This window comes from Asterias rubens, chromosome 18 (genome assembly GCF_902459465.1).
Source record: "Asterias rubens chromosome 18, eAstRub1.3, whole genome shotgun sequence".
NCBI lineage: Eukaryota > Metazoa > Echinodermata > Asteroidea > Forcipulatida > Asteriidae > Asterias > Asterias rubens.
The window spans coordinates 1,052,113-1,068,050 of NC_047079.1; the positions used below are offsets into that span (position 1 = coordinate 1,052,113).

The 15,938-nt window shown below is 40.5% G+C and overlaps 1 protein-coding gene across 2 annotated transcripts in view; it reads left to right on the plus strand.

Annotated features, from left to right (window-relative positions):
• LOC117302503 overlaps positions 1–9,515 on the plus strand; it is a 28,467-nt gene extending 18,952 nt beyond the window's left edge. The window contains exons 1-3 of one of the 2 annotated variants that reach the window (XM_033786466.1): positions 1,609–1,710; positions 2,086–2,296; positions 5,450–9,515. In XM_033786466.1, the coding sequence (XP_033642357.1) occupies positions 2,095–2,296; positions 5,450–7,326 (2,079 nt within the window). In that variant the 5' untranslated portion in view covers positions 1,609–1,710; positions 2,086–2,094 and the 3' untranslated portion in view covers positions 7,327–9,515. Of the gene's footprint in view, positions 1–1,608; positions 1,711–2,085; positions 2,297–5,449 lie in introns of those variants that run through there. The other variant, XM_033786465.1, reaches the window with a different exon arrangement.
• The last annotated feature ends 6,423 nt before the right edge of the window (positions 9,516–15,938 follow it).

Here is a 15,938-nt window from a genome sequence, read left to right on the forward strand (position 1 = left end):
ATAATAAGTTTAAGCTTTTCAAACGCGGGGATAAAGTACAAGGCTCAATCTCTCAATTTAGCACTGACCTATTCTCTTCATAAAAAATTCAGGAGAACAATATAATTATAATAATGTTAACTGCCGATTTGTAACACTTCGGGGTCCTTGACGCACAGCTAGACGTTAATTCAAACGAAATTATGTTTTAATAATTCATAACATTGTGTAGCTTTCTATTTTTCCTGTAAGTGGCTAAGTCTCTGCAACAGCACGTTATAAAGTACATGAACCTCTTCGCCGTCGACATACAGACGCCAACATGGTTAACACCTGTTCTATAATGCAACTTTCAGAACCATGAAGTCAAAATATTATACTCAACAGAGGGCGCAATATCCTTTTCCAGTTATTTACCTTTAATTTATTTTCATAAATTTGTTGTTTTAGGCATATTCTTGGATACACCAAGTGAGAACCTTTGACAACCAAGGGTGTCCAGTGTCTTTACAAACCTTTACACAATACCAAAACCAATCATATCAAGCATTGGCTTGAATACTCAGATTTAACCATAATTAGCCAGTATTATATAACACCCAAGCAGATCCTTGCCATGTGATTGGAGGATTGTCCGTCACGTGATAGAAATAAAAGTACCATTGCACGCTGAGTCACTCACCGTGCTTTTTCGTTCCATCCGAAAAGTACCATTGCACGCTGGCAGCGTGCAATGGTACTTTTCGGATGGAACGAAAAAGCTGAGTAAAAACATCACTGCGTGCGCGTGTCTTTGGTAACGCAGCAGGTGTTACTGCAAGAAGGCATAGTAAAATTACTAGCATTCAGCTTCTACAGTTGAAATTGTTTGTTTTGAAAGTTGTATCTTTCAATCAAAATGACAAAGATCTACTTGGATGTTATATAAAACAAATAATGAATGTTTTTCATTCGTGCAATGGTGCGAATATGTTCATTCGTTGAAAGCTGGAATGTTCCATTCAACTCGGCTCCGCCTCGTTGAATAGAACATTTTATATAACACCCAAGCAGATCCTTGCCATTTGATTGGAGGATTGTCCGTCACGTGATAGCAAATAAAAGTACCATTGCACGCTGAGTCACTCGCCGTGCTTTTTCGTTCCATCCGAAAAGTACCATTGCACGCTGGCACGCTGCCAGCGTGCAATGGTACTTTTCGGATGGAACGAAAAAGCTGAGTAAAAACATCACTGCGTGCGCGTGTCTTTGGTAACGCAGCAGGTGTTACTGCAAGAAAGCATAGTAAAATTAAGCATTCGGCTTCTACAGTTGAAATTGTTTGTTTTGGAAGTTGTTTCTTTCAATCAAAATGACAAAGTTCTACTTGGATGTTATATAAAACAAATAATGAATGTTTTTCATTCGTGCAATGGTGCGAATATGTTCATTCGTTGAAAGCTGGAATGTTCCATTCAACTCGGCTCCGCCTCGTTGAATAGAACATTCCATCTTTCAACTCATGAACATATTCGCACCATTGCACTCATAAACATTCATTATGTGTATACCATCTTTCAACTCATGAACATATTCGCACCATTGCACTCATAAACATTCATTATGTGTATACTAATAAGCACAACTCATTCTGTCTGATTCAAATAACACCAAAGACAAACAGCGGTACATTCCCCCTGTGGATCTCTTCTACTGATTTTAAATTGGAAATTATTTCAATCTGGATTCAAGGTGACTTGAATACACACTGTAATGCTGATAGGATATTCCTGAAGGAATAGTACATGATTGCTTTTGGACATACTAATTAATTGTCTTTCTAGTTTGCAACCATTAATAGGGGAACACAAACCCATGATACGAGCATATTAAAAATGTCTGCCATTTTGTATGAAGGTTTTATTAATATCCATATGTTAGACTCTCGACCAATAAAATTTATATAATAACGGTGGTATAACAATAATAAATAACTCCCCAAATTACAGACAGTAGCCGTGCATGACGTCATTTCAAGTGGTGGATAGCAGCTATCTGATGAACGAAAAGTCGGCATGAGTAAAACTTCCATTTTTAAGTTCAACACTTGGTTGTTTTCATTCTCAGGTAATCAGCATGGTTGCATTGACGAGGGATGAGCCCCAGAAGGATTGGATGCCAGCCAGCATCATGTGGTGTGCCATAAGTGTCACTCTTCTCAACCCAATCCTGCTATGTCTCATATGTCAACGATACCGGAAGAGCTATACTAAGCTTGGGATGTGCCTAGCCGAGGCGTGTGGATGCTCAGACAGCAGCGTGACAGACACTACAGTCGGTAAGACTAGCGGCCAGGGCGGCCTATTGTTCTGTACTGAAAACTGCCAAATCCTATTTTGAGGGGAGCCTACGTTGCAACACTTCTCATCCGCCACTGTGGGAGGTGTGGTCAACGGCGGTAATAATGATGTTGATTTCGGGCTTCCTTTCCCTTTTTGAAATAATCCTCCAATAGAAGATTAAAAACATAGTTTCATCTCAAGACAGGAACTGGCAGTGTTTAACAGTACAACCCCCCCCCCCCCCCCCAATGTGCGGGCGTGCGTGAATGAACAAACAAGTACAATCATTCCAAATATCAAGTTACGGAGAAACTCATATAAAGGTGTTGATGCAGCTTTGATTTTTGGAAGAGTACGTTTAGAGTTTAAAGTACTTCAAGTTGCATGGCCCTATTTTCGCCGGAATCATTTATTTTTCTTTATAAACGAATTTTGTTCAGATGATGCTGTTTCAAAGTGAAAAGTATGGGTGCGTTCGTTTAGCTTCCGCGGGTCGGTGGGTCGACCCCGGTCTTCCCTCGGTGCGTTTGAATAGCTGTGACGTCATTCCAGGGTCAGCTCACAGTTCCCTGCTTGTAGAGTGGGTCACTTGGGGGCTGGCCCGAGTTGCATGACGTCACTACAAGAGCGGTGAGTGATCGTTCGTTTAGCTCTTGTCAGGGGCTCACCCGAGTGAGCACCGCGGGGTAGACCCAGCGAAGCTAATCGAACGCACCCTATATAATAACTTTTTCATAATAACTTTTTCATAATAACTGTGCACAATTCACAAATTACATCTAACCTGCTAAATTGTTTATATGCGGCTAATGGACATGAAGCAGATAGATGGTCCTTAGCAGATTGTTTCGTCCAATAGGCTTAAAGTCAGACCTATTATAGAATGTTTCAAGCAATGAAAGGTCATCACTTTTTTAAGCATTCCATTTATGTTGGTCGGCTTTTTCCAAGAAAGTCACTGCTCAAAGTCTGAAACTGGGCAGATCTTTAGCTTGTACATTGAAATAATGATAATTCCACCTTTTGATTACCCCTAGAGTTCTAGAATCAAATGAGCTTGTATGAACAATATCCATTACACCAGAGAAGAAGATCAAAGAACCTGACTTATTTCACTTTCTTTGAAAAGTCTGAAATCAGAACTAAAATCAGAAATGTCCTTTTATGAGGAAAATACAATGCTGGCTTAATATATGAATACGCATTCATTTCATCCACCTCGTTCTCAAGAAATCATAAGTAGCGTATTTTGTCACTCCTTTGAATTTGATTATAACAAAAAAACATATTTTTTGTTGCCTACATTGCTATAAATTTATAACACCAATAGTTAAGTCTGTTTTCACAATACAGTTTTTGATTTTCTTCCTTAAATAACTGTTTTTATTATGGCTCTATGTTGATCATTGATTGGATTTTGTTTCTTCAACTGTAGTCGAAAGCCACTTCAGTTTGGTTGTAATTTTCTAGACACCATAGTTTGGATATTAAGTTTGGTGTATGCAATATATGCAAGGGGTATACCGTGCAACTCATGATCTGCGCATACTCTCTGAACAATAAAACCAGCCACACGCTTCAAAATTATCAAAAAATTATAATAATTACAAGTGCATCAATCATAGCTCTATTTTGTATCCTAGTTATTGTTTGATATGTCATTCAAGAGAGTACTTGAGAGTCGCTAGGTCTCGTGTATCACCATAGCTGAGTATACTCAATCATTGAGGTAGATTAGTTTCGGTTAAGGGTGCTGTGCACTTCCAGTAGACGATTCATGTATTTACCTTTGACCTCAAATGTCTAAGGTTGTGCGACACAAGTCATTATATGAATCTCACACTTGTAATGCCTCAATCCGGTTAATACTTCCTGCGAACTCGAAAGCGATACTTATTTTGACGTCACAAATCACAAATTTGCAACGAATTATTCGGAGGAGTGTAATTTAATGTGCTCAACCCCTGCAAAACATTAGCTGGGAAGAGTCTTGTGACGTCAAGATTCGTATCGCATGCGCAGGAAGTATGAATCGTGGGTCAATCTGCTAAACAACTTCATGTGCCAGAAAATGTGCATAGCTTAGCGTCCCCGTGGCCAAGTTTCATACCAGCCTGTATAAACAAGCTAACCACATAATAGTTTTGCTTAGCATAAACAGGTTACCAGCCACAATTACATCAAGTTCACATTGTTGTGACTGTTGCCCACTAACTGTTTGCTTAGCAAAGAGTTTTGTCAACCAATGTTTTCTCCTAAACAGCTTTTTCGAATGGGCCTCTTACCTAGATTCGGCTTTATAACGTATATGGACGACTGGGTGCGCTGTATCTTAATTAAGGCACGCTGTGGCTTTTTTGGACTTGGTTTAACATTCTTAATAGTCACAAGTAGTTTGAATGTAACAACGAAGTGCACATGAAAGCTGGTTGTTTCAATATGCTACCCTAATTTTAATGAAAACATGCCGAACACCAAGCCAAACGGCAACACTGCGTGAGAGGTGAGGGAAATACAGAAAATTAGATTAAGTTCAGATCCTTTCAAATTTTGGCACATTATACTGGATCGTGATTCGGCAGGCTTTCAAAAAGCTTCTCAGCTAGACACTTAAATATAAACGTAAGATCGGGAAAATAGATTTACAATATTTTCAGTTTATGTCAAGAAAAATGTTTTATATTTTTAATAATGTTATCTGCTACGTAATAAACCGCAGTTCTCACTTTGACTTTAATTTTAGGGAATTTATAGAAAAAATACGTTCTTCTTAAAACCAATTATTTGCAAACTCTTTGTACTCAAACTCTGTAAAAACTTTAACTGATTGCAAACTCTTGGTGGCGCTTTTTATTTAGATACACCAAACTCAAACCATGACAGCTGGGTCAAATTGACTAGAGCTGCTTACGCAAAAAAGAAGTTGCTAAGTACAACACAATAATGCTTATCAGAATATGATATCAGCTTAAATACCATCTTACGTGTACAACATGTGACGACTAGTATCCTGCATGCTGATCTTTGCTTAGCAGAAAATTGCTAAGCATAAACCCTTGCTTAAGCAGCTCTATGAATTTGGGTCCTGTAGTGAAGTCAGAACACAAGGTGACAATAATTTACTGGTTCCGTATATTTATTCTTGACAGGAGGTATTCAGCGGCAGGATACCATTGACTCTTTGGATAACTTCTCAGATGATGGGGTTGACTATGGGAACCATTACCCCAACTTCAGCGACCTCTCATTCTCAATTGACATGGACGATGAACATGCCTTGGAGTACGGCATTACGTCATCAATGGACCGTGATATGCGAAGCTTCGACCGGGATCAAGAATCATTAGATTTTGATAACGAGGCTTATATTCTCGAGGAAGATGGCGGAAAGAGTAAGAGCAAATCCATGTCCTCGAAAGAGAGGCGAGCTCAGTGGCTCGCTCATAAGGGACCAAGAAGGAATCAATCACAGGGAAGTGTGGATAACATGTCATCTAGGGATAGTTTCAGCGATCAGTTCCTGTCTGTTGACAGAGCGGATAGCCTCCGGAACCATCACCGAAAACTGCAACGGAATGCACGACCACGTGATCATGTTTCCGGAAGGAAAGGCAAGCCGAGTGACGACCCGAACGAGCAGACCGTTCATACGGTCATGGTTGATATTGAAAACGGTGGGTTAAAAAGTTCCGGGTACAAAACAGACTCCGATAAAACTGAACGGAGCAAACCTAAGCATGGATTAAGTGGCAATGAGGAGCAGGACCATCACATCCGGAACGGCACCCTTGTCACTTCTCAGAGCTGTGACGCAACTATGTCGTCACACGATCAACGTACGAAGAAAAAACGGAGGAGTTCGGTTCCCTTAGAAAAGGAAGGCAGCGCGTACAGTGTGCAGATATCACCGGTCAAAGGTCAAAGCACTACGGAGGGTCAAGGTGCGAAGTCAAGTCGGTTTGATTTACGGGATATGTCTGGTAAGCAAGGATCTGGAGACTTGTACGATATTCCGGAAGAGGATTCTGAGGAAATACATGACGCCGGCTCAACGCACACACCAATCCATAAGTATCTTTACAACAGTATTATGAGTGACCAAAACGAGGAAGAGTTCATTCCGGACAAGCCTTTTGCACAAAACTACGCTTCGCCAAGTATTACAACGAAACAAGGAAAGAAACAAAAGAGAAAATCAAAAGACAAGAAACGATCTAAGAGGAGCCCTGTGAAACACTTAGACAGCGATGCAGACGGAAGCGCCCTCTCGCAGGAAGATCAGTGGCTTAAAAATGAGATTCTCAAGGAGGAATCTTCTGGGTTTTCTGCGTTTAACAGTATTATGAGTGATACTGATACGGAAGACGGTGCCATGTCAGAACACAGTGAGTATATAACATCAAGGGAAAGTAGCATAGTGTCGAAAATAGACGCTTTTCCATCCATTGATGCATCAATTGAGTATGACATGGACATGATCGTCATCGAACAAGTCAATGCTCGACCGGCGCCCCAAGCGTCATTAGATGGAAAGGATTGTCCTGAAATGCCAGACTCTGTTCCTGATCCTAAAACGCCAGTTGTTGAATCACCTGATGAGCTCCCGAAGGCTCTCGAGCCACACGAAAATGGCGTCGAGATTAAAGTCTCACAAGATCCACAGCACAACGAGTCTGTTCAAATAGGCGACAAGAGTGATCTATCAGAAACACGAGACTTCGTGTGTGATTTCGCGTGTAGCGATGACTCAGACGCCAAATCGCGAGAAAACTCACGAGATCAGACTGATGACAACAGCAGTATGGAGATGACAGACATGGCAAAGGTAAAAGAAGCCCTATCGAACAAAGTCAACGGTGGGGGCGACAGTTGGGTGAGCCAGGCACGGCGACCTCGGGCTAACTCGGCCGGGGCGGGCAGGACATCGGCGAAAGACATGCGGGAAAGATACAAAAGATCACGGTCGGAGAGGATCATGATGGAGCCCGTCGCCTCGGACTCGTCCCAAGAAGTTTTATATTTATGATCTATATTAATATGAGTAAGGGACTTTTCGAAAACACGGCTTCGGCTTTGGATTCGGCTTCAGGCTCCGTACGAAGCCCTGAGCCCATACGCAAAGCACGCGCAATATTGTCAAAAAAACGCGGGCCAAGCTAGACCTGGGCCAAATCTGGAGCCGAAGCCGTGGATTCGAAAAGGGCCTGTGTCTGCTTCGTTTCTATTCAAGTAATACTGTCCAATCCATGCGAATCTCTCTGGGTGCTAGTCAGTGAACTTACCATGTTAAACAGGTTATAATCTCAAAACTGTGTGTATGAATAATTATATCAAATCCTACTTTATAATTATCTCACCTTTACGCATTGAAAAGCACTAAGCACGACTAAAGAAATCACGTTTTTGTTTACAGACGTAGACTATGAACTTCATTCATTCATCATATTATCATCAAGCTGACTATTATTGTATATTATTAATTAATATATCACGATAGCCTGAAATACCAGTTATTGGTTGTGTGTGAATTGCCATTCTAACGTAAAACGCCATGCCATAAGCCTGCTACATTTTTAAACAAAATAGTTAAATATATAATATATAAATATATAACAGTCGTTTATAACTGCATTGAATGAACAATTTATGATACCTGCATATTTGACATTTCAAATGATAATCGCACAATAAAATGTAGATGAAGGTCACTTCAATAGTGTGCGATGTTTGTGACAAATTATTGACGTCCCACAAAAGATGCAATCTAAATTCAGTACTCTCAGATAACGTAAAAAACACGTTATCATCGGGCTGTGTTTAAGGATTTTGTACAAACACTATCTCGTGTAATCTTTTGACGTTGAACGTTGAAGCAGTTAAAGGTGCACCACTATTTGACTTTCAAAATAATTCTATTCATATTTTCTTTTCCAATAACATTCCTTACTAACAAGCTGACATAAGGTGTACTGTGCAAGCGCTTATCAAATAATAACAAAACGTTAGTTTACCTTGATTGGGACGCTGATGGAACGCTATTCAAGTTAAGTTTGTCATTCTGCATGTGAGCTTTGAATTTGTTATCTTTCATAATCGTCTAATCGTTGAAGTATTGAACTATTTTGTAACTTGTCCTTCTAGTGAGTCACTAAGTGCATATTTTGAAATAAGACACTGATCGACCTAAATGTAATATTCATGAGAGGGGAGCAATTATAGTTTGATAATTACCTCAAGGTCTGTCAATACACGGGTATCTCAGAGGGTTCGTACATTGGTGTCTCCTTCAGCTACTGATATTTGATATCGCCATACAATAACTCCCTGAAGATCTGCACGTACATATTCGAAGGACACGTTTCTGATGTGGGCGAGTTAGTCTATGAAAAGCATTTGAAACTGTAAAGACGAATATAATGATCCACAAAAATGAGCTTCTAAATTGCATGGTTTTCATTTTACGCCTTGAACTGACACTGCACGCCATCACAAAATAATGTTTTACTCCACAAAATGGCTGACCGTGCCACTGAGCAAAGTAAAAGCATAACCACGCATTTTTTGGCATATTATGTTTATTGTTATTGTGAATAGCACATTGTTCTAACCGTTTGGTTGTCAACGAAGAAATTCGAAAGGGTTGGTACAATAGATGAATATAACCAATTCTATTTTCAGGACGAAGTATTTACATGATACAAATGTTGATTTGCACTTTAAGTGTGAGCCCAACATTTATTCAACATTGACCACTGGGCAAGATCATTTTAGCCATGTGAACTTTTGTTTTCGGAGATATAAACAAGATTAAAAACAGGTACTTGTTGTTGTGATACTACATTTATGGTTGTTTTTTTATTACATTTATGGTTGATATTACATTTATGGTTTTTATTACATTTATGGGTGATACAGTTGTCACTTTATTTATTACAAGCTTGAACTTTGTAGAGAGTATTGTTAACCCACATGTACCTTTTCTAGAAAACCACAATATTGATAAAAAAAAAAATGCGATATTTTGTATTCCTTTTGTTCTTTCTTCAATTTTAATTAATTGACTCAAACTTTGCAGGGTATGTCGAGACGTCTAGGAACCAATCAAGCCATAGAGTGTTTCTATTCATGTGGCAGTAAATGTAACTATAGTCTGTGACTATCATCAATGTAAAAGCTCAGCACATGGTACACCGCACCTTCTTATTTGTTTTTCAAATACACTAAACATTATTATTTGAAATTTTAAATGTATAAACAAAAACTGTTCGAAACACTCATTGAAACTTGTAAATTTTAAAACTTATTACAAATCCGTATTTTCAGCACTTAACTTTTAGCGTAGGGTAAAAAAGTTGTTTTCACTTTCAATATTAAGTTAAACCATTATATCTCCAACGATTGAAATGTGTGTATTTTATACTAATGATTTTTCCAAAGCACTCTATCCTTATTCCCTTTGCGCCTTTAAAAGCATTTTCTTATCATAGGCTGGTTTTACTATTTTTCAGAATGACTTGTGTTTAACTGTATATCGTAGCTGGAGCTCGTCACTTTTTGCATTGCATCTGTATTGATTGAAATAAAGCACATTGCCTTAATATTGAACATTGTTATGTCTTGTTGTGTTTTCATTCTTTTCTTTATACACTTTCGGTACAGAAAAAAAAATCACAGATTTACAAATAATAAATTTGAGGCCAAAACTTTGTGCTTCAAATATTTTATTACCGTTAGACAGTCAGGCGGGCTTGTCGCGGGACCTGTGTGCTCAATCTGTCACCGGTCTGGCCCGGGCATTTGGTTTATTGCCTCGCCTTTCGTCCAATTGACCCCCTTGGACGGTGCCTTGCATTCCTTGATAGTCGGTCTGTGCTGGCTTGATCACTTTTGTCTGAGCAGCCTTTAAAAAAAATATACTGGGGCGGTCAAACAAAACAAGATTGAGCGGGCGAGGCGGGCCATCATTCGTAATGTGGGTGGTCTGTTAAGTATGGACACTTATCTGTTTTCTCGTGCGTGTGAGCAAATCCTCGTGCCTGTGAGCAAACCCTCGTGTGTGTGAGCAAATCCTCGTGCGTGTGAGCAAAACCCTCGTGCGTGTGAGCAAAACCCTCGTGCGTGTGAGCAAAACCCTCGTGCCTGTGAGCAAACCCTCGTGTGTGTGAGCAAATCCTCGTGCGTGTGAGCAAAACCCTCGTGCCTGTGAGCAAAACCCTCGTACGTGTGAGCAAATCCTCGTGCGTGTGAGCAAAACCCTCGTGCGTGTGAGCAAAACCCTCGTGCGTGTGAGCAAAACCCTCGTGCCTGTGAGCAAACCCTCGTGTGTGTGAGCAAATCCTCGTGCGTGTGAGCAAACCCTCGTGTGTGTGAGCAAACCCTCGTGCGTGTGAGCAAAACCCTCGTGCCTGTGAGCAAACCCTCGTGTGTGTGAGCAAATCCTCGTGCGTGTGAGCAAAACCCTCGTGCCTGTGAGCAAAACCCTCGTACGTGTGAGCAAATCCTCGTGCCTGTGAGCAAACCCTCGTGCGTGTGAGCAAATCCTCGTGCGTGTGAGCAAAACCGTCGTGCCTGTGAGCAAAACCCTCGTGTGTGTGTGAGCAAATCCTCGTGCCTGTGAGCAAACCCTCGTGCCTGTGAGCAAAACCATCGTGTGTGTGAGCAAAACCCTCGTGTGTGTGAGCAAACCCTCGTGCGTGTGAGCAAACCCTCGTGCGTGTGAGCAAAACCCTCGTGTGTGTGAGCAAACCCTCGTGCGTGTGAGCAAACCCTCTTGCGTGTGAGCAAAACCCTCGTGTGTGTGAGCAAACCCTCGTGTGTGTGAGCAAATCCTTGTGCCTGTGAGCAAACCCTCGTGCGTGTGAGCAAATCCTCGTGCGTGTGAGCAAAACCCTCGTGCGTGTGAGCAAAACCCTCGTGCGTGTGAGCAAAACCCTCGTGCGTGTGAGCAAAACCCTCGTGCCTGTGAGCAAAACCCTCGTGCCTGTGAGCAAACCCTCGTGTGTGTGAGCAAATCCTCGTGCGTGTGAGCAAAACCCTCGTGCCTGTGAGCAAAACCCTCGTACGTGTGAGCAAATCCTCGTGCCTGTGAGCAAACCCTCGTGCGTGTGAGCAAATCCTCGTGCGTGTGAGCAAAACCGTCGTGCCTGTGAGCAAAACCGTCGTGCCTGTGAGCAAAACCGTCGCGCCTGTGAGCAAAACCCTCGTGCGTGTGAGCAAATCCTCGTGCGTGTGAGCAAAACCCTCGTGCGTGTAAGCAAAACCCTCGTGCCTGTGAGCAAAACCATCGTGCGTGTGAGCAAAACCCTCGTGTGTGTGAGCAAATCCTCGTGCCTGTAAGCAAACCCTCGTGCGTGTGAGCAAACCCTCGTGTGTGTGAGCAAAATCCTCGTGTGTGTGAGCAAACCCTCGTGTGTGTGAGCAAAACCCTCGTGTGTGTGAGCAAAACCCTCGTGTGTGTGAGCAAAACCCTCGTGTGTGTGAGCAAAACCCTCGTGTGTGTGAGCAAAACCCTCGTGTGTGTAAGCAAAACCCTCGTGCGTGTGAGCAAAACCCTCGTGTGTGTGAGCAAATCCTCGTGCCTGTGAGCAAACCCTCGTGCGTGTGAGCAAAACCCTCGTGTGTGTGAGCAAACCCTCGTATGTGTGAGCAAAACCCTCGTGTGTGTGAGCAAAACCCTCGTGTGTGTGTGAGCAAAATCCTCGTGTGTGTGAGCAAAACCCTCGTGTTTTGCTCACAGGCACGAGGGTTTTGCTCACACGCACGAGGATTTGCTCACACACACGAGGATTTGCTCACACACACGAGGGTTTGCTCACAGGCACGAGGATTTGCTCACACGCACGAGGGACCTCTCCACACGCACGAGAAAACAGATCCTTTATAGAACACCATAGTTTAGGTCCTCGCCCGGTGGTTTGATTAACCATCCTCAAATAGTGTGGTCGAATCGTGAATTATTTATCCACGACGGCATCCACCTTTCTAACACAGCTTGTCATTTCTTGATTCCAAATTTTAATGATGCACTTCGCACTTTATTTCCATAAAAGTTATACCCAACTGAATTAATCTTGAGGCTATTTTGGCAGCGGTCATCGCGATGACCGTGTGGCGGTATTTCATTGTTTACACCTCAATAGTCCTCAGGTATATTCATTCAGCTGTTATAATTTGCTACTTTGGGGTCTTTGTTAAATGTATTATCATTATTATAACTATGGTATTCTGCGTTGACGGGATGAACCGTATTTTAGGCGCGTTGGCTTAATTTGCCAACAACCGGGGAATATGTGCTGTTTATTTAACTGTTCTATATTTGCTTTAATTTCAAGTTCCTTTGCAAACCTTTTATTTTAACGCTTTTGGTTTCGCGGTACAGCCTCGTCCGGAAACCTGTATGCAGTAGTAGTTTTGGCGACCTCGCGGATTTAGCTACGGCCGGAGGTCAGTTTTGCTATGGGTTGATTAACTGTTGTTGATTTCGCGGATTTATGCAACTGCCGGAAATCAGTTTGGCTTTAATTGCTTTATTTATTACTTTTGATTTCGCGTGTGATGCGACAACCGGGAATCAGTTCAGCTTATTGGTTTGCATTAAACACATTTTAGACGATCTTGCGGATGGCAGGCAACTGCCGGAGATCTGGTTAAGTTTTATAAAATACAAGCATTTTGTTATGGCTTAGCTCATTGCAGCATAAACAAATAAAAGGCTGCTCAGGCCACTCTGTTGATCAACCAAAGTGTTTCTGTGTCGTATGTGGTAATAATATACAGGGTTAACAGAAGGTAATGGTGAAAGACTTCTCTTGAAATATTATTCCATGAAATGCTTTACTTTTTGAGAAAACAGTAAAACATTATAAATTCTCGTTAGCGAGAATTACGGATTTATTTTAAACACATGTCATGACACGGCGAAACGCGCGAAAACAAGAGTGGGTTTTTCCGTTATTTTCTCCCGACTCCGATGACCGATTGAGCCTAAATTTTCACAGGTTTGTTATTTTATATATAAGTTGTGATACACGAAGTGTGGGACTTGGGCAATAATACTGTTTACCGAAAGTGTATAATGGCTTTAAAGGCAGTGGACACTAATGGTAACTACTCAAAATAATTGTTGGCATACGATTTCAAAACTGCTTAATTTGCTCAAGTTAAAATTATGACAGATGGCTAATCAGAAAAAAATAGATAAAACTCATAATTATTGGGAATCCTAAGAATGAGTTTCTTAATTGTTTTCTAACTGTCCAGTTAACGCTTCCGTATAATTTGCGAGGAAGGAAAATTTAAGTCCGTCAGTTGAAGAATAGTGTTGCTAATCGTCACCAGAGCCGAATTTCATAAGCTGCTTAAAGGCAATAGACCATAATAAGAGTAATTTCTCAAAATAAGTTTTAGAATAAAGACTTACTTTTGTAACAAGCAATGGGGAGCTGTAAAGTAAAAAGCATTGTGAGAAACACAGTTTTCGAAAAAGAATTTAGTTTACACTAACATATTTGAACTCGAATTTGAGATCTCACAATTAGATTATGAGGTCCTGAAATCAAACATCTGAAAAAACACAACTTCGTGTGACAATGGACTTTTTTTTCCATTATTATCTCGCAACTTCGACGACCAAATGAGCTGAAATTTTCACAGGTTTTTTATTTTGTGCATATGTTGAGATACAACAAGTGATGAGACTGGTCTTTGCAATTACCGCAGGTTTCAAGTGTCTTTAAGAAAGAAAACAAGCTAGTAAATACTTATCATTTAAAGCTTTTACTTCCTTTTATTCATATGGATGGTAGTAAACACTTGACCAGACCAATCAAAACATACATATGGAAAGCCAAGGTCACTGCTCATTAATCCAATGAAATCATTGTATCCAATGAAATCACTGTTTCTGAAAAACAAGCACATGTCTTTAAAGAAGGAGACCTTTGCCCTCTCTCGGACAACCTTGCATTCATTATAACACAAGATTAAGTACGCATGATTTTGGTGTGAAATAATTATTGTGTCTGGTTTCACGAACAGCTTTTTCCAATAATGCAATAACCCACTCCATAACATACAAAATCGGAAAAACTAACCGGCAGAGGGCGAACTTGACTTTTACCGGGTGTTAAAAATGAGACATTTTCTCATCCTTTTTGCAAGCGCTGACTATTGAATGAGGGGCATGCTGGTCTAGTATAGCTAGTAATAAAACTTGATCACTAGCTAGACCAGCATGCACATCATCCCACGTCTACCATACCGAGTGTTTACGAAGGTCTTCCGGGAGATGTGCATACGTTTATGGTTGCGTTGCTCAATAATAGAAACAATCATGCATCAAATTTTAACAATGAAAACTAAACTGACAGTCTTTTTCTTAAACTGTTAATGATTTAAAGGTCATGGCTATTATGAAATGTTGAAAATGGTCCAATATTTGTGTCTCTGGGTGATTTTTGTAATTTACCATTACTGCTGAAAAGCGTATAGCCGTTTCCCTAGGTACAACGTGAGTATGACTCGTTTAGTTCAGGGCCGTTCTGTGGATAAAACCTCACTAAAATTCAACGGCTATTAAAAGGAAAAAGGGTTAGCTCTTTGCAATTATATTTAACCAAAATTTACACGCGACTGGAAGATTTATAATATTAAAAAAAATGGCTTCGTATATTCAACATATCAGTGTGCGGTATTACCATGGAAACAACAGTCACGAACATTGCACATCTGTATAGTTGGCACGGTTCCAAAAGCGCATAAAGAGAACACTGTATAATAACATGTCGTTGCATACAAAGGGTCAATGTCTATCCAGTTTGTTGCGACAGCCCCCAAAATCACCTTTGTTGAAATATTAGTAATCTTTCATGACAGGATTACGCGATGGCATGGTGCACTGTGTAACGGTTGAGTAATGAAAAAAAAACAATCATTAGATGGGGCCATTCTAAATAAATTGTTGAACAATCTGATGGCATAAAAACATTTATGTCCAGCTAAATTTGGATCATCTGTTTCATTTAAAAGCAGTGGACACTAATGGTAATTGTCAAAAACCAGTCTTCTTACTTGGTGTATCTCTACATATGCATAAAATAACAAACCTGAGAAAATTTGAGATCAATTGGTCGTCGAAGTTGTGAGATTATATTTAAAGAAAAAACACCCTTGTCTCACGAAGTTGTGTGCTTTTAATGGTTGATTTCGAGAGCTCAAATTATCGTTGGCCCTAAAAAGGGCGTTTTGTTTTGTTAACATACCACGTAAAATAAAACCCTTCAGTCCACTGAAGTCCAGATCGTCCATCTATTTGGCCGCCTTGAAGATTAACATACCTCTGAGCTCTTGTTTACAAATTAAGTCGGACATGATGCCATCCGATTGAAATAACCATATCTCTGGAACGCCTTTATCAATCATCCCAACTCTTTCACCATTGTATAGATAATCCATGACCTAGAAAAGAACATAATTTTCAAGATAATTCTAGTGAATTTTGTATTGGATTGAACTTCACCTTCTTCTCTGTCCCTATTATGATTATTCAAAAACGAGGCTTGAAGGGAAAAAACACGTCCATTGTTTTGGGTGGATTTTTGGCGCGCGATAGACCGTGCTAATCTATTTTTGAGAAAAAAA